This window comes from Citrus clementina, unplaced genomic scaffold (genome assembly GCF_000493195.1).
Source record: "Citrus clementina cultivar Clemenules unplaced genomic scaffold, Citrus_clementina_v1.0 scaffold_2, whole genome shotgun sequence".
Lineage (NCBI taxonomy): Eukaryota > Viridiplantae > Streptophyta > Magnoliopsida > Sapindales > Rutaceae > Citrus > Citrus x clementina.
The window spans coordinates 27,849,133-27,868,141 of record NW_006262688.1 but is presented as its reverse complement, the minus strand read 5'-3'; the positions used below and the strand labels follow the sequence as shown (position 1 = coordinate 27,868,141).

The window sequence follows — 19,009 nt, the reverse complement described above, 5'->3', positions numbered from 1 at the left end:
AAATTAGTTAAAAGTAAACTTTCCAAGTTGACCCAACTTTTTCTTTTTTCTTTTTTCTTTTTTTTTTTTAATCTTCAACAACTATTACTATTCCCTTTTGGTATAATTTTATTTTTTTCCTTGTTATATCTTGGTTAACGTCAAAATCCTTAAACTTCATGTCCCACGTGTCAATTCTACTTGCTCAATTTTGTGGTGGAGAAAGTTGTTAAAACTCCTAATATAGGTAGTGCATCATTTCAATAAATTGTTGTTATCCTGTGCATAGGAAATTTATGACCGTTCGGCACAAGTAATCATTCATTGACTTCTATCAAATACAATACTTATCCAATGTGAAATCGAATTCCAGGTCATCCTTATCAAAGCCCTCTAAATAGTTGTGAGTCCAAGTGATAACCATCTAAGCAACTATAGTCCAAAGTCCACAGTCAAAGAACTTGAATTTGTGTCCCAAATTGATTGGTGACGATTTCAAAGTCATGACCAAATTGTAACTTCAGATTCATGGATTTGGCATTTTGATGCACTTTATAGTCTCTGGCAATATTCAATTGCTTAGAATTTGGTAGAAATTTTCTGAAAGATATTCATAACATTTGAAACGTTCTCTAGAAACTGCCGGGATAAAGGAACCCAATTATAACCGTAATTGAAGGCCCTGAATTCGTTTGAATAATATACTGTAAATTGAGTGTTAGAGTTTACATCTCTAGAGAGTTCAAGATTTCGCAACCCTGGAACTGTTTGACGGAGGTATATTTTCTCTCCAAAAATATCTTCGAGTCTAAACTGTTGAAATAGGAAATCAAGTATTATATTAATTAACAAAGTGATGCCACTAATACATTATAATTTTTTTTTAAAAAAAAAAAAAACTAACATCATGTGTCCTCCTTGTTGCTGTGAAATCTCTACATTTTGATAAATGTCAATCAGCATGTGGTCATGGCATTTTTGGGTACAAAACCAAGCGAATTCAGATGGTTTATTTCGTATGAAGGATGAACAAGTTGCCCAATACAATTTATGGATTGATTGATTGGTCAATTTTAATTTAATATATCATCTTATATGAATTAGGTTGAAATATTTTTTTATAGAACAAAAATATGTCACAATCCTGTCCCAAATGGAATGGCATCCTGCGGGATCACATCCCATCGGAAAAAATTTTCATCCCTAGATTGAATTTTGAGCACTATATTGTGAAATGTGTGTTATTTCATTAAGTACTGATTCAATTATATCTTATTATCATATACATTTAAATTTGTGTTAAAAAAAATTAGTTGAAATAACCTATAACCCATTTTATAAATAACCATCCCATTCAAAAGTTTTCTACAATCGGAATTCCCATGTTTATTTAAGTGCTTTCAATTATTTTGCCACGGTTTTTGGTTCAATAATTACATACAAAGTTCCTAACATTTCATGTAGAGAACAGCTGATTTTTCGTTTTTAGACTGTTCGAAATTCTCTATTTATACGAAAGGTATAACTTCAACAATTGTCATTGCAAGGTAGGTAGATTCCAATATGCATACGTAGCTTTCTTCAAGATTCAAATACCATAATTTACCTTCTAAGATATAAAAAGGGAAAACAATAATTGTATATTCTCTATAATGGAAGCAAAAATCGAAAACAATCACATGCAACACAATCAACTTTGGCTATATATATATATATCAATCAAAACTCCACGATAAGAAAACAACATGATTATTTGATCTAATTAAATCGTCACGGCATTGAAAGTGGCCGGATTTTTCAATAAAAATAATGGCGACTAGAAGAAACAATTAATTGTGTAATCAAAGAGTGTTGAGGGTGCATGGTGGGGTCCAAAAATTTGGGCCAATCAGATGAATCGTGATTCCCTTCTCGAGCAAGGCAGGGCCAGGGAAAGGCTACCCTAGCAAAGAAGTCCTTAAAAACACGACTCTTTTAGTCTACTTTGCCTTCTATAAACTCTTACTACCCAAAATCACTTCTACCCAAAAGCTCTTTTTCAGTCCCCCGCTCCCCCATGCACTTAATAACGAAGCAAATTGAATTGCTTTTAACACACGCATTACTTTTCCTTCAAATTCACTCTCCCAACTCACAAAACAAACCAAAGCCCACATAGCAAGACGCAACCACATTCACATCTTAACAATCAAAACTCCGGCAAAAACACCACAATATGTCGATTCAAAAGTGCCTTTTCTCCCCTCTAAAAGTGCTTACAATATTCAGTCTTCTTGCTGCTATTGTTTATCATCCGGTCAACGGCTTGGAATCAAGAAAGCTAGATGAGTCCACAGGCGATCAAGGCATAAAGTGCACCCCATCATGCACTCAAAGTCCTCCACCGCCATCGCCGTCGCCGCCGCCGCCATACCCGCCGCCTCCACCTGCTCTGCCGCCACCAGCACCACCGGCTCCGAAAAAGCCGCCATCGCAATACTGCCCGCCGCCACCGCCACCATCGTTTATCTACATCACCGGTCCCCCGGGGAACTTGTACCCTGTCGACAGTGATTTCAACGGTGCTAGCAAAAAAATTCCTTCAAGTTTGCCACTTTTGGTTGCTTCAGGAATTTTAGGTCTCTTGGCTCTTTGGAAATAGTCATAATCCAAATCTGATATCGATACTCCATCAGCCGAGAGATCTCCTTCTGCATGTAATGAGTATTACTAATTGGAAAGCTCAACTTTTTACAGAAGCAAATTGTAAGTACGTTGTTAGTTGTTACCTACTAATTAATTGTTCAATAAATTTGCTTCTCATGAATCATGGTCTTATTATTGCCATTATTTTTTTTTTTTGGGAATCAATTGTTCTGTATTTTCAATAACAATAACTCACATCAATTATCGATCGAGTTTTTGTCGATTAATTTTGTGTTCATCCCTGTACACATTTTGATCTATTTATGTTTATTTTCTTTTAATTAATGCCATAATTAAAAGATTGGGTAATAGATGTGAACAAAATTGAATGAATAATCCATTTTCTTGCATAATAATTTAATATTGTATTGATGGCAATGTTTGTGATGGATCATCAACCATATGTGACCTTGGTTTTCAGTGCCAAATGTCACAATTGAATTTTTTTTTTTTTCAAATGGGATCAACTGTTTGGTGGTGATCTGTCATGTAACGCTTTCTCTTTTGTCCAAGTGGCACGCACTTATGGAATCAAGGGTGAACAATTGATAGGTCCTACCCTCCTACTCAAACTAAGGGCGTCATGAAGCACTTGAATCATCGAATTATGGTGTACGTAATTTGGTTGGACGAGTCTAACCACGCATGTTGAAGAGAATGGCTCCAATTTTTTAATCAATCAATATCATATTTTATTCCTTTGTTTTTATTTAGAGTACAATTGGTATTTTTTTAGTCTGAATGGTCATTCGATGTGGACAATTATTACACTAGTAAATATTATCAATACAAATAAAGGCATCACCAAAAACAATTTTTTTTTTCAGTCTAAAGAGCGTTCTTTTTAATATTTATATTTACAATGATAACCAAAAGTTTTATTTTTTTATATTGATACCCTTATTAAAAAATGATTATACATAGACACACACAGTCTACTCAGTATATTTATAAGAATATGTTTTATAACAGAGTCTACTCAGTATATATGTTTTATATTTTCTTTTAAAAAAGAAAAAACTGTTGACGTAAAGTCGTCCTTTGAAGCAAGGGGAAGATTCTAACAAATCCGATTTTGATGTCGGAGTTGTTACTTGTTACCATGATAATCTGATCATTACATGTGTCAGTGGATGTGATCAACTTCGGTTTCGCCAAATAATGGGTCCCGATTGTACGCAGTCCCACGTGTGAAACATGCCCATTTGCCATTTGGACACTTGAAGAGTTATGTTTTGTTTGGTAATGGCTAATGGGGATTGGGCAAAGGTTAGGCGAAACTGCTTCTGCGTGTTTCTCATTTGTTGTATTCATTCATTTTCTTGTCCTTTAATTATTACGTGTTTTTAATCGCTTCTCTAGACAACCTGACAAGTTACCCTGCCAAGAAAAATATCGATCATATTTACATTGGATCAGTCAAACTTTCTCATTTAAATTTGGTTTTAATAAAGATAATTTTGGTGGATAATTGAAGAGATTCAAAGCCAAAAAAAAGAGTTTTTTAATGTAATTATCAATCATATCTCTAGAACCTGTAATGTTTGTGCTCATTCTCCTAGCAAAATATATTGTGGGAGCAAATGTGCCTCCTGTCTGGTTAGATTCTATTCTAGCAAAAGTGATGAATGTACTGGTTTAGTGTTGTTTTCAATGGAAAGATTTACTTTCTTCTAAAAATAATAATAATAATAATAATTTTGTATTAAAAGGCGTGTGGATGATGCACGAAATCAATTGTTAAAGTATCTTACTATTTTGCACACTCCTATTCGTTAAATTATTTTACTAGACTGATGTTAAAACAAAAAGTATTTACTGTAGTTTGAGCAAGGTTTATGAAATAATTAATGTTTGGCCTATCCTTTTCTTAAAGGCTTTTCTTTAAAAAAAAAAATTCTCATTTACATAAATTTGATTATTAATTAAGAGATATGGTAAATACTGGTTTAGTTCTTATATTTTAACTTAAGAGTATACTTAATTCAGATATTTTAAAAAATACCTCAAAACGTCCTTATAGTTAAATATATTGCATTTTTATTCTTACTTTTTCTTTAGTTTTACAATAATATCCTTACAACAATATTGTTGGCATAAGTTAATTTATCCTTGACATTAATTTATTTATCGTCTAGAAAGTTATTTTTAGCGAATTAACTAATAAATATCAGTATGAAAAAACTAATATATTTTGTACCTCTGCAACAATTATGCTAATAATTATTTATAAATAAATTAATATCAGTCAACTTAAAACAATGTTTATTATCATTGCAACAATCTTACTAAAAATTATTTTATAAAAAATCAATTTATCAAATTAATCCTAAAGTAAAATGACTATATAAAATTTTAGGTAAATTTTTATGTTACTTTTAAGGTTATTTTGATAAATTTTCTTTTCATTATCATCCACAAAAATATTGTTACAAGGTATTATTGTAAAAAAAAAAAAAGAAAAGGTAAGACTAAAAATATATTGTTTTTAACAATATATATATATTAAAGTATTTTTTTAAATTTAGGGATTCAATAAATATTTAAATTAAAATATAAAAACTAAATGAGTATCTATCGTAATAGATGTAAGTGAATATATAGTTGCAAATTAATTAATTAATTCATCATAGCATGCTAGAAACTTAATGCCACCATCAAACAAACATAACTTTTTGTAAAATAAATTGAATGCTTGAAGTGCTTAGTCACTGTGTCTAGTATGGCAGCTTATTATCTCTCAATTCAAACTCAAAGATTGACAACTACATAATCAAACATTAATAGCACTCGGCAATTTAATTTATTATAATTAAAAAGAGGGTCCGCCTATGTTGCCATTGTTGTACCTTACCACAGCCTTTGTCTTTTGTGAATTAGTTAATATAAAATTTCATTGAACCCTTTATACTATATTTTATTTATAATTATTCGTAAGTATTGAAAAGACAAAATTATCTTCAAATTTTATCTTCAATATATTTTTTTTCCGTTTCTTCTTCTGCTCTCTCACTTCCTCTCTGTAATGGGTTTAATGATGGCTTCAATATTGATCAAGGTTGTTGACCGATTTGAGGATTATTAGTTGTATGTCATTGATTGTTTGTGTGATGGTTCTCGTGGTGGAAATTATAGGCATCAAAACAAAATCCTCAATTTGATCTGAGAAGCCGAAGTGAGAGTGAGAGAAAGCAAAATGGCGATGGCAAGGCGAGCTCAGGCCTTGCTTATCCAGAGCAATTATGCATTGTAGCTTCAAATTGTGGCTTCGATGGATCTCTGATTTCCTCTGTCTGTCATGGTGGGGTTGTGGTGCAGCTGACGTGATGTTGTTTCGAGAGAGGAAAGATAAGGCTAACATGGGTCAAGGTTGTCGGTCGTGGTGCGACTGTGCTATCTTGCCGACGTGGAGCAGCGTGGTGGCAGCCGGTAGCAGGTAGCTTCACAATATGGGTATTTGGGTTGAGAGCAGATTAGAGAGATGAAGCCATACTGGTTTCTTTTGAATTTGATTTTGGATTCATTTTGTTTGGATGTCACGTGTGTGGGTATTTGGGTTATTTTCTTTTAGTGTTAGTTTTTTTTTTAATTATAAGTTATGAATAAATCGATTTTGTAATTAACCACTGGAATCCCCACTCGTATTGTTGAAAATTTTGTTGATGGTGAGTTTTTTTTTTTTTTAAACCAACAAATACTTCAATTCCATTCAAGATGGAAACTCTACTCAGTATCAGTAACTAGGCACAAAATGGAAAATATCACAAAAAAGGAATAAGATTTTAATATTTCACAAGCTAAAACAAAGGTACCAAAATCAGTTGCATATCTTCTTTCAAATCATTAATGATCCAATTCCCAGGTAATTCAGAGGTAGAATATCTACTTGATGCGCTTGGTTGCACGCTTCCCTTGGCCTTTCTTGGGAGGTACCTTTCCACAACGTTTCAACATTTCAAGCTTGGGTAAGCGCCCTTGTTCTTGGTGGGCCATGACGAGAGCTTACCACCGACAAGCTTCTTCCAAAAAATCTTGTTGGGTGATCTCTAGCCAGTGGGGTTAAGTACATACCCAAATATCTTGGCCCTCACCTCAGTCAGCCCTGTGGTCACTACTGTGGCCAAAATGTTCTTAAGCCTCTCTCCTGTAGCCATCGTCACTCGCAACTCTACCTGATTAGTTCTGTTAATAATGAGTTAACTTTGTTAATGATCAGTGATGAGAAATGAGTTAATCTTAATTTCTACAGAATTTTTTAATGCTAATCTAAGGATATTTTTGTCTTTTCATTAATATTAATGTGTTATGATTATTATTGTAGCGTGGTTGAAAATAAAAACTCTTTTAATACTTATAAAAAAATAAATAAAAAAAGTGTAAGGTGATAAATTAAATTTTGATAATGTAGATAAATATAAAGTATTATAATATTTTATGATAAATTATAAATAAAATAGAGTATAAGGGGTTCGATAAAATTTTACATTAATTAATTCACAAAAGATAAAGACTGTGGTAAGGTACAACCGTGGCAACATAAGCGGACCCTTAAAAAAGAACCCATTTGTAACTTTTGGGCAGGTGTCGAAACATCAATCCTCAATTGGCGCTCTCTAATTGTAACAAAATTTTCATTTGTCGCGTCAACATCACTTTATCTTGCACACCTAAGCTTAATTAGAAATTTTAAAAGAACATGAAATGTTATCTTCAACTTCATGACCATTGCATAAAAAATTTCAGCGATTAGATTTTCAGCACACGATGCCATACAGGCTTCACTATTATTCAATAGCAGATCAAAATTCACGTGTATTCGTCAAGATAATTGAGAAACACGTAAGAAAATTTTGCAAATGAAATGATTAATAAGAGAACTCTAGGCTGTTTAATTGTAGAAAATGACACTTAAGAAAAAGTAGCATCCATCTTTTTCTTGTGTCCTTGCCAATGTCTGCTTGACAACTATAATAGAGCGCAACAGCTTGTACTGTTGAAAAAAAAAAAAAAAAGGCAAACGAATTATAAATTATATCCAAGAAAAAATTGTGTGCCAAGAGAGGATATACAAAGTTTATAATGGATTAAAAGTTGATATAAAGTTTCAAGATACTTCAAGGAAGGTGCTGAATAATTGAAGTGTGACCAATCTATATATGCTATTTTGCTTTTCACTTTTTGCATACATATGAACATAGGGTTTAATTTTTTGGGTGTAAAAAGGAAGGCTAAAAGCCTAAAAGAAAGGGAAAAAAAAAAGAGTAAAATTATTACATAATTATACTGTCTTTCTTTCTGGGTTTTTACTCGATGAAAATTGCAACATCAATACAATTAGATGTTGGTTAAATAAAGTGCTTTGATTTTAGACTAATTATTGGCTAGTTGAATAATTTACTCGATCAAATGGTTCATCAGACACAAAACAGAAAAAAGTGTACAAGTTTAATTGGGTTTTGGGATCATGGTTGTTTAGCTATAACTACTGCTCCCAAACATCAAAATAAGTGCTCACTGAAAACAGGGAAATCAACAATCTATGAACAACTCACCACCGACACGCTGAAATTTAGGAAAATTCCCTCACCCACTTTCACGTTTTGTAGTTCCTAGTTCAGATCTTATCTAGACCAGGACCAAAAAAATAATAGTACTTAAAACTATCTTACAAGTAATTAAATTGAGTGAGGCTGTACTCGTAGGTCAATATTAAACACAAGCAGCCCATTTTTTGCCCCATCTGAATTATAAAATTTTAATTTTTTTTAATATGCAATATTTATAATCAAAATTTCAAGTTGGTACGAATCTAACTTAAAACGTAGATCCATATACTACCCACATCCAAAATGAGGTCTTCTAATTTAATTTAATTTAATTTTTAAAAGTATTAAACTATCAGTGATTTACTACTTTTAAAACCGCATTAAACTTATACCTAGCTTACTAAAATCAATGTCAATCACATTAAACTAATACAATATATATTAGTTTTATATGAAATTCAAAGTTAAGATGAATTATGTGTTTTAGTTGATAGCAAGTTAGCAATACTTTTTTTTTTTTCTCAATATTGTTTGCATTGTTATTTTTCTTGTCGAGTTTTAGAGTCTAATAAAGATAAATTTATTATTATTCTCTTAAAATCTATAAAATTTTAAAATTAACTTGCTAAAAAATTAAAATTAATAAATTCATCATGGATTTGAAGTAGGTTTGTATCTTTATTTTTAATTTGCACTTGTATATAAAATAAAAATCATAGACCTATAATGAATTTCAAATAATATAAATTTAACTCACATCTATCGCATTGTCACCCCTATCTTTATCTAACGAAAATTTTGAATTCCGGCACAAAGGTTTTGATTTGAACCCATGGCCCAAGTTCCGTAACCATCGGGCCAAAATCCCAGTGGCAATCCAGTGATTTTATTGCATATGATTAAGGGTAAATTCAAACGCACCTATGTTAACCGATGAGGTATTGATATATTATGCATAATGAATCAAAATTGATTTTAGAACGAACACGTCAAAATCACTCAACCTCTTCTCACTTTCCAGCTGTTAGTGGGATCTGTGGTAAAATTCCAAGACATTGCGTGTGGAATCAACAAGAGAGGATTGAAGAAGCAGACAAGCTTCCGAAGTCAGCGAATGCACCAAAAGGTCATCAAAATCAACGCTGGACCTTCATATCCTCTTGCCCACACGTCTCTTTCAACAATTTGATTGATCATGATCGCCCCCATCTTAATCAAAATTGATTGTGTGATTGGGCGTAATAGTTAATTTGTTGTTAAATTTGTTTGTCTAATCATCCACTTCAACAAAATTCTAATCAATTTTTAACTTCAATATTACAATTTACGAGTGGTTAAAGACATAACAACCATTTTTCCCAATGAAATTCTTAGGAGTGCATGATAGGTTCTAGCATTACTACAAGATTTGAGAAGGTAACAACTTCACTTCCCAATAATTTTCTTACAGAAAATAAAATTTTTATGTATTTTCTTGTTAGTTCTAATGTTGAATTTAGTGGTATATTTACATAATTAAAGTCTTGTTTAAAATTGAGATGCTGTAATTTTTAAGTTATATTTAATGTAAAAATAATAATAATTATAAAACAAAAATTAATAGTATGTAGTAAATATAAATTTTAGTTAAAATTATTAAAGATATAATAAATTATTCATCATACAATTGAAAAATCATATTATCATATCTTTTAAGTTACATTAACTAGTGTTTACCAAATACTTTATTACTGCAACTTTTAAATTATAGTTGCCCAACCTTAATTTCAAACGGACCATAGTATTGTCTATAATACTGATTTTGATTAGTGTTGTAGTGTTCGTCTTGTAATTTCGCCACACAACACGTGATGCAAAACTTGGTGCTTGCTTGCAAGCCTTGTTTCTGGGAACATGGACTTCTCTCCCCACCATGCATGGAGCTCAAAATGTGCCATCATCAACTTTTATTATTTCAAGAAAAAAATCTTCAAAGCTAAGCACGTACATACACAAAACAGATTTTTTGGGCGTGCAAGATCGAAGACAGCTAAATCTACTTATTTTTAAGTTTAATTAATTAAATGTATTAAAATTTTATTTGATTATTAAGGAGTTGTTTATGAAAACTATATGCATGTAATCATTTTATTGAAGGTCATCAAGATTCGGGGTTGTTGCTTTTAGAAGAGACAGAAAATGTATATTGCTCAAGCAACCAAAAAAAAAAAATACCAAGCTCACAATCATAGCCCAGTGCCGTAGGAATCGAGGGATTATCATTCAAAGTTCAATGTTGCTAGCTTGGCAATTAATTATGAATCCCTCACAACTCACCCTATTAATTATTATCATTATTGTTGTTGTTGCTGTTGTTGTTGTTGATTAGATAAGCATACAGTGCCACACTGATTTATTTTTCACCAAATTAACAGATGATGTAATTAACTTGCCCTTTTTAATATATAAATATATAAATAGAAATTTTGATTAGTTATACCCAAAAGTTTAATTAATTAACATGTTCATAACATAAAATGGTAGAGTTGTTGATATTAATTTTACCTGTAAATGTTCAACGACCAATTAAATAAACTCAACCGCCAACAATTTTAAAGACTAAAATGAACCCAATATAATCATCGATCTTCTGAGAATTTAAAATGAGTTTAAGTCAACAATGAAACACAATTGAAACTATATATTTAAACATAACCTTATATAGAATCGTTATTATTCTGTCAATAGCACAAAATATTTGAACTCAAATTAAAATCTCTTGGTCCAAATGTGTGACACTTTGAATAAAAAAATCCACAGAGGACGATTATAAAAGGTTAGCTAAAACTTGCTTTTCAATCTTTATCTTCCATGGCCATAATTTTTTTTTTGAGTCATGACAAACACCCTAAAATCCTCTAATAAGTCAGCACTCATCACTCATCACATCTCACCCTACACCTTACAACACACCGCATTCACCAAACTTCTTCTCTTTTTCCTCTCTTCACTTGACATACAAAAATTTTCTCCTTTCCACTTTCACACTCACCAAACATGGCTAGAAAATTGATACAAAATTTCCCAACCCTTTTCTTCTACTCTATACTTGTCAATTTTCTCGTCTTAACCATGCAAGATCAGCCCTGCCCATATCCATGTTACCCGCCGCCTACCGGCCCAGGCTCGGGTACCCCCACCACCGGCACCCCATCGCCTCCGGCTACAACTTTGACACCACCTTCCAGCTCAGGCTCAGGCTCAGTCTCCTCGTACCCTCCTCCTACAGGGTATTACTCTCCACCATCGGAGAATTTACCAAACTACCCTGCACCACCTAATGGTAATAATCTTTATGGCCCTCCACCTCCGGACCCTATCTTGCCATATTTCCCATACTACTACCGGAAACCTCCTCATCAAACAGACAACCAGTCATCGGCAACAAGTACCGGGAAGTCGATGGCCCTGATCACGGCAGCAAATGTTCTTGTTTTTGTTTTTCTTTTTACTTCTTGTTCATGAAGTTAAATTAATAAGTACTGAACATTATTTGGATGTACTATACGTAATTAATTCAGACTTGTTTTAATGGTCATGAGTATGAGAATCATCTTTTGCAGGAAAATTATTTTGATGTTATACGACCATGAGATACAAATATTGAGAAGAGTTTATTTGTGTGTGTTTTGGTTGCTGAAAAATTTGTAAATTAAGACGGTGATGATAAAGACACAGGAAAGTGCAAAGATGGTGGCCCAAATTGTACATACTTCTGTTTGGTAATGTGTGGAGAGTGGAGAGATCAGTTTCTTTTTATTTTATTTTGTCTGATAATGTTAAATGTTTACAGAAAATTATAGGATTCTGTAACAACTTGATTACATCACTGTTTTGGATGAGCATGTAAATGGACGATACTCGTGTGTCAAGAAAAGAATGAGCTTCTGGGGAACCTTCGCGATCCCAATGTCCCCCCCTTTCTGAATTATTAATATTTTTAACTTATTTTTGATAGGCTAAATATGTTGGTTTGGTTCGTAGTTTCTTATTTTTAACACAACAAATAATATAATCTTTTAACAAATAAAACTAAAAATAATTGATTCTACAACATTCCTAATTAACCATTCCCGGTTATCAGTAAAGTGGAAAAGTAAAGGCTTTGGACCACTCTCTGATATGAGTAGATAAAATGTAAGTAGGAAACCAAAAAGAACAAAAGAAACCAAAAGAGAGAGATAAAAAGAAACTACAAAAGTAGTCTATGTTTCGGCCTTAATAAAAGATTAAAGATTGATGATGTACCTTAACCAATTTATCTCTATTTTCCTCTCTTAATTGGTTACACTTCTTGGGAATTTAAAAATTTTATGAGCAATTTATTATACATGGTAGGAAAAATGTCATTATCAATGTCAAAGGATTTGGTACCAATTGTCTAATTTGATTCCTTCATCCACACACGGTGTTTCTTTTTTTTTAAAAAAAAAAAAAAAAGGCACCAACCAAACAAGATATAAAGTTCAAAAAGCTTAAAATAATTGAAAGTTTTCACCATTTTTTAACTTATAATTATGAGGTCTGGAGTCTGGACGGTAATGTATGGCCAAAATTGAAGTCAATGTATGATTGGTTTGGAATTTTTTTTTTTTTTTGGTGTTAATTACTTATTCTAGTATACGTAGTTGTTACATACATATATAATACACAAGACCTAAAACAATTGTTAATATATGCAAAAGATATTTCAAATAAACAAATGTCTCAGTTATAAATTGATGTTTTGAATTAACCGCGCGATTATGTTCTTTAATTTGCTATGAAATGAAAGGGTTTAGAGCTGGAATCCTCTTCATACCATATACTAAGTTCGCAAGAAAATGAATTTACTTTTAATGAAAAGAAAAAGTGCAGACGACGATTAGCAATTCCTTCCCAAGAAAGATAAGAGTAGATCCTACAACCACCTCATATTCCCCTATCATTGTCTGCCACTTGAAAGATTGAAGAAATTAAGTTATTGACACGAATTAGAAGCTTAATGGCAGACTAACACAAGGCTCAATGCCACAACACCTCCATGAAACCTGTATTAATTAAGAGAGAAACCATTTATACCCCTTAGCTGTGTTTCACTTTCAGCATTAAAGAACTTGAGTCACTAAGCTTTTAGGTGCTAATATATATATTCAAACATGCAATTTGATCCACAATTCTAACAAAAAAGTTGATTTCACTTGGAAAAAAAAATTCCATCGAAATCTATATAACTAGATATGATTTGCGCGCACAAGTCTCATCCAAGTAACAAGCCAAACCAACTCTATCAGCTAGACCGGACAAGAATTGGTCTCCACGAAGGTGCCCAAAAGACACGAACCATAATTTGAAAGAATGTGCTATCTGTTTGTTACATAATATTAAACGCTGATAAATTACAACTTCTATTGGTAGATGATGTTTTCTATATATGGGGTGGCAGAGAGACTTACAAGTTCAAGTGCTCCTATCAGAGCCACTATTATTACCTATCTAGCTACATGTTACAATAAACGGTTCATACGTGTAAACAGAAATGAAAATGACAAGCACAAAACGTGGTGAACTCAGATGATTTTTCATCTCCACTTCTCAGACAAGCACACCAGTGCATCTCACCTGTGATCCTCAGTATTTGCCTTGAGGTTTTATTCAATGTGCATCATGGCAAATGCAAGATTACTGCATTGCGAACATTGGGAGTGGTAGCTTTTGGGGGAGAAGGAGAAGGTTTTAGCGAGAGTGAAGAAGACTGGTGGCTTGTTCAGGAGGCCACACCAACTGCTAGACGACCCACTCCGGAGGTGTTGCTGATGCCAATGCCTTTCAAACTCTTCCTCCGAGCACCCACTTCGGGCCTCCCATCGTTGCTTTTTTCTTTTTTAATCTTATTACTCTCTGATGCTCGATGTTTCTGCAAACTAGGACTTTTCTCCTTCTCCTGCCCTTTCTGCTCAGTAGCTCCAATTTTCATTACCGTTTTGTGATGATTGCTCCTTTTGGTTGGTGGAGATGAAGAGACGGTAACAACTTCAGCCAGCTCGGATGTCGAGGATTTAGATGCCTCGTCAATTGCCCCTGCAGATTCACCGACTCGTAGGGTTCTGTCTTTTCCTGCCTTGGCAAGCAATGGTGATCTTGCAGTGCCTTTCGTCACCGGACCAGTCGACTTATGTTGAAGTTTAGCTGGACCCTGAGATAGAGAAAGGAAAAGCTATTATTTGTGGCCAATTCATTCTCTCCAATCCTAAAGAGAGCACATAATGAAATGCCAGACTGATCTCTTCCTTGAAAATATTGGAATCAAGGTGAACTAGAAATATTGGACACCAAGAAAGGTTTGAGTATGTTGTATAAATTTTATTGTACAGTTTCATCGTATGTCTCTAAAATCTGTTTGGTTTTAACATCAACATATTCTACAGATTAAAACAAGCCAAACTGTTCCATGACTGTTTTACTTGATTTAGGTAAGAATTTCAAATGCTTTATCAAATGCTTTTAAAGCATTTGAGCAGCAAAATACATATTTTATTTTTGTATGCCAAAACTGGAAAAAGCATATTCTTAGGATAGATTTTTTCAACTTCTCCTCACTGTAATAAACCTTACATATTACATCTCCATTTCAATACCCTCTATTTTTGAGCAGCCTTGACATTACAAATTCCAAGCAACAGAATACTAATAATGTTAAAGAGTAAATTGAAGTAATTATGTAAAGATATGCCTTTTATGGACCAATTGAAGCGACTCCATGTAAATACAAGACTCATGAAATTGCCGCTGTAAGACAAAATTGAGTTTCTGAAACATTCAAACATGAGAAAGAACCTAATTAAACCAAGCAACGCAATACTGATTAAGTACCTTGTTTCCATCAGATCCAGGTAGCGCAGCAGCATGATAGAAAGAAGGCATAGGTGTTGCTTTGAAATTAAGGCTTTTCCGGAATTGCTTAATTTCAGCCTGTGTCTTTTCCTGCAATAACAACAATTGAAGGCACTTTCTTTAAGGCCAAGGGAGACAACACTTTATCAAGACCATTAAATTTTCAGACAGAAAAATATAAAAGCAAGTTCTTCTGATATAATGAGGCTGCCACACTAAAATTACCAATGTACTTTGACTTCCAATAGTTGTGCGATGATACCACATACCTGTGCTTTTGCTTGGATCTGATTCATCTCAGACTCTTTAGCATGCATTTTTTCCTCCAACTTCGTGAAGAACTGAACAAACAACACAAGGAGTAACCTACTTAAAATTTTTATCCATTAAAACTACAAGGTTTGACTGGAAATAAAATTAGGCCTGCTTGCCTCTTTCCTCCTTTCTGCACGTTCATCAATTCTGAAACTGAAAGCTGCAGCACTTGACCTAACAGCTGGCTTGGTTGAATCAGCAGTCTGCTTAAGGCTGCAAAGCAGTTACTCCATCAAAATTAAGACAGTGAAAATAATGGTATTATGAAAGCATTCCGGTGATCCTGATAGCATACTTATTTGTTGTTAGACGTGTTCTAGAGTCAATCTTTTTCAAAGTAGAAGGCTGGGGTTCAGCTTTCTTGGTCCTTAATTCCTTTTCACTGCAAAGACAGGAAAGAATCTTTTAGGTATCAGCGGGTGTTAATACACAGGTTTGCTCTTCCAAGGAAAAAAAATTATCACCTCTTATTCTCCATCTTTGTTTTTGCAGCTGAACTCTCAGAATCCTAAGGTTCAAAAAATATTACCAAAGAGATAATTGAATGGTAATGCAAAACTAATGTAAGAGGAAAACGAAAAAAGAATAAGTCTCTTGTGTAGGATACAGCCTTATCAATTCGACAAAACATCTTAACAATTCTGTAGACATTATCTAGAGAATGACATTTCATGCCATACTCCAAATGCTAACCTTTGTCATTGGAGATCTCTGACATGAATGTCTAACTGGAATGGATGTTTTTAACGGCTGCTTTTCTGCTTTCATTCTCACCGGACTCTCTTTTTCCTTTCTATTTTGACTCTTTGCAGCAGTTTTTGATGTGTCACAAGAAGTTCGTCTCGGGACATGACTGGTATCGACCAGAGAGTTCAGTCTGCCCTTGGTAGCTTTACTTCCTGCTGGAACCCTTGACTGGAAGCAGGAAATCAAGAAGTGAACTACATATTAAAAACCAGTTTCTAGACACTGCCTTATTGTTCGCTTATGCAATTATGAATGCTATTGATAATATGATAATGTTCTGTAATCAATCAGGAGCCAAAAGAAATATAAATCCACACCTTTGGAGAATGAATTGGCCGGCTATCTGAACTAGATTTATAACCTTTACTGACTGTTCCATTTTTGGGGGACAAGTCCATTGGGTTAGATGATTCACCTACATCAACTGCATGAACATTGAGGTTACTTTCTATATCTGGTTCATCATTACCCAGAAGCAACTTGCTGCAGCCAGATTTAGTTACATGCATTTCCTCAGGGCTAACATCTTCAGGGACAACATTGGCACTGTCCAAAGCAGCTCCCATTTGAGATTCTGCAGGTAGAACTGAAGGATCTTCTCTTTCACATCCCACAAAATCATACTCTCCATGATATTCTGAAACTTCAGGGCTCTCATCAAAGTGACTGAATTGGTTATTTTCATTTGCATTATCAAACTGACTCCCTTCATTCTCATTATCAAATCCCACTATGCGATTTTCATATTCTGAGACATTCTCATCAAAGTGATAGCTGTGACTCCTTTCATTTCCATTATCAAAATCCTTCCTGTAGACCATGCTCTCTGGGGAACCTTTATCATACCTATCATAATGGTTGCTGCCATTATCATAATCATCTACGCATCGCTCATTTTCCAAGACATCATTTTCACCAGCATGGTACTCTACCGCATTTCCACACTCAGATTGTTCCTGAACTAGACGGGCCTTCCTCTTGAAGTGAGCTTCAAAGTAAGCTTTCTTTTCAACGACTGAACCTGGTTTTGAGCATCTCTCAACCTCTTCAAGATACCTATTGTGTGAGAAAGATGATCTCCTTTCCCAACATAGGGGTTCGGTTTCAAACCTTCCAAAAGATATAGAACCAGAGTGCAAAGAGTCTGTCTGTCCAGTTCAAAGGAGTGGACGTAAGTGAATAATGAAACAAAAAATAAGCTGGAGTTGAAAGACAGTACACGAACTACAAATCATAATCAAAATATTAGGAATGAATATGCCAGTTTGTCATTGTACATATTCAAATATGAAAAGAAAATAATATTGTATGATCAACAAATAAATCAAAATTTTTAATTACGATGTCGAAGGTCGTCTTATTGATTCTTTTCTCCTTGCATGAATTCTCTCTATGCCACTAGAGTGATAGTGCATTCTGTCATGCAAGCATGCACAGCTGTGTTGATGCACATGGTAACTCCTTAATACTATTAAAAATCTATTTTTTCCAGTACCACTAAAAATATACAATAGAGGGAGAAAAGGTGAAGGGGAAAAAAAAGGGGTCTCCCCAAAATGATAATTTGTCTAAGATAATTTCAGATATGCAGGATCAGGATTGAGAAACCACATGGCATGAGTAGTTGAATATCAATGAAGGAGAAAACTGGGTTAACAGGGATGACAAAACCCATCACTCTGTAAGTCAAACAACCGGCTACCAATCTATTCTGCAACACATTCTCAGCCAAAAATAACTGAAAGAAAGTATGTATTTCACAAATCTACCCACAATGGTAAGCAACAAAACTTATAGGATCGTTAGGAAGAAGCAAATCCATCGTTTGAAGTTACGCATCATATATACTTTTAAAAAAAAAAAAATCGATGTCTTTTCAAAACCACTGGCCCATATGGAAAATCCAAGATCTCTGTTTGCTATTTTAGTTGACATTATCCATTGGCTACCTATATTAGCACTGCATCCAGGAAGAGTATAAAACCAAAAACAAATTGAGGTCATTCATCATTTCGAAACATTACCATTCATTACGCAGTAATTAAACTGCCAGAAAAGATTGCTCATTTTTGTCCAATTTTGTTCTGTTCATCAACTAATAAACCAAAATGCCAACCAAACAAATGATCTACACACAAATAAAGTTTATACACAAAACATAAATTAAAAATAAGATCCTCAAAAAAAAAATTGTGGAAAAAATCTACCTGAAAGCTAAAGCTCACAGGTTCTTCAATCTCTCCAGCCATTGTGACTATCCCAATCAAGCACCAACCATTTATCAATCACCTACCTGTCATCACAAATCAATATCAACACACACACATACACACCTACAAACAGACCTTTACTCACAAGAAATGGATATCCCAGAATGCAAGTTATCATCACACAGACATAATTAAAAACATACACAAAGTGTGAAACTTGTAAATGAACAGACATAAAAGAATCTTGAGCAAGCGTGTTAAAGAGTAAATACTTAACACGGATCTCACTGCTCACTTTCTTCAAAAAGAACAGTTTTTGGCTTCTGGGTTTTGTTTCTTTGAAATGTTGGAATCTAAGAGAGTCTAAATGAAGTGCTTTAAAAGTAAGTGTAGGGATCGGCGTTTATCACATCACTTGGTGTCATGTCATGTGCTACTTGTTGTCCTTCTGTCCTGTGTTGTCCAGATACTGTGCTTTTCCTTAAGTGATCATCCGTCACTTAACCCCGTTTGATTGCAAGTTACAGGTTTTGAGGATCATCTACGGGTCAGAATTAATATCGGCCTCGGAGTGGAAATGGCACCTGTGATTCGGTGAATGTCTTGCAGCAGTTA

At 33.8% G+C, this 19,009-nt stretch overlaps 3 protein-coding genes and 1 pseudogene across 7 annotated transcripts; 2 read left to right on the top strand and 2 right to left on the bottom strand.

Annotated features, from left to right (window-relative positions):
* Positions 1-1,739: 1,739 nt before the first annotated feature.
* On the top strand, positions 1,740-2,874 carry LOC112101196 (sulfated surface glycoprotein 185-like). The gene has a single exon (XM_024191940.1). The coding sequence runs from the start codon at positions 2,195-2,197 to the stop codon at positions 2,618-2,620; it is 426 nt and encodes a 141-aa protein (XP_024047708.1). The 5' UTR covers positions 1,740-2,194; the 3' UTR covers positions 2,621-2,874.
* Positions 2,875-6,546: 3,672 nt separating this feature from the next.
* Positions 6,547-6,818, bottom strand: LOC112100734 (annotated as a pseudogene).
* Positions 6,819-11,048: 4,230 nt separating this feature from the next.
* LOC18053317 (extensin-1) lies at positions 11,049-11,817 on the top strand. The gene has a single exon (XM_006448213.2). The coding sequence runs from the start codon at positions 11,247-11,249 to the stop codon at positions 11,712-11,714; it is 468 nt and encodes a 155-aa protein (XP_006448276.1). The 5' UTR covers positions 11,049-11,246; the 3' UTR covers positions 11,715-11,817.
* A 1,760-nt stretch (positions 11,818-13,577) lies between these two features.
* Positions 13,578-19,009, bottom strand: LOC18053316 (protein WVD2-like 7). 5 transcript variants are annotated; one of them, XM_024191033.1, is made up of 10 exons: positions 18,392-19,009; positions 18,209-18,279; positions 16,502-17,332; positions 16,131-16,352; positions 15,902-15,945; positions 15,733-15,819; positions 15,554-15,650; positions 15,392-15,463; positions 15,102-15,212; positions 13,578-14,424 (listed from the first exon to the last, which is right to left on the bottom strand). In XM_024191033.1, the coding sequence occupies exons 2-10, from the start codon at positions 18,209-18,211 to the stop codon at positions 13,996-13,998; spliced, it is 1,896 nt and encodes a 631-aa protein (XP_024046801.1). In that variant the 5' UTR covers positions 18,212-18,279; positions 18,392-19,009; the 3' UTR covers positions 13,578-13,995. The 5 variants fall into 5 exon arrangements, with proteins under 5 accessions (XP_024046801.1, XP_024046800.1, XP_006448273.1 ...); XM_024191032.1 differs by lacking the exon at positions 18,209-18,279 and having other exon boundaries at positions 18,392-18,477; positions 18,598-19,009; XM_006448210.2 differs by lacking the exon at positions 18,209-18,279 and having other exon boundaries at positions 18,392-18,477; positions 18,672-19,009.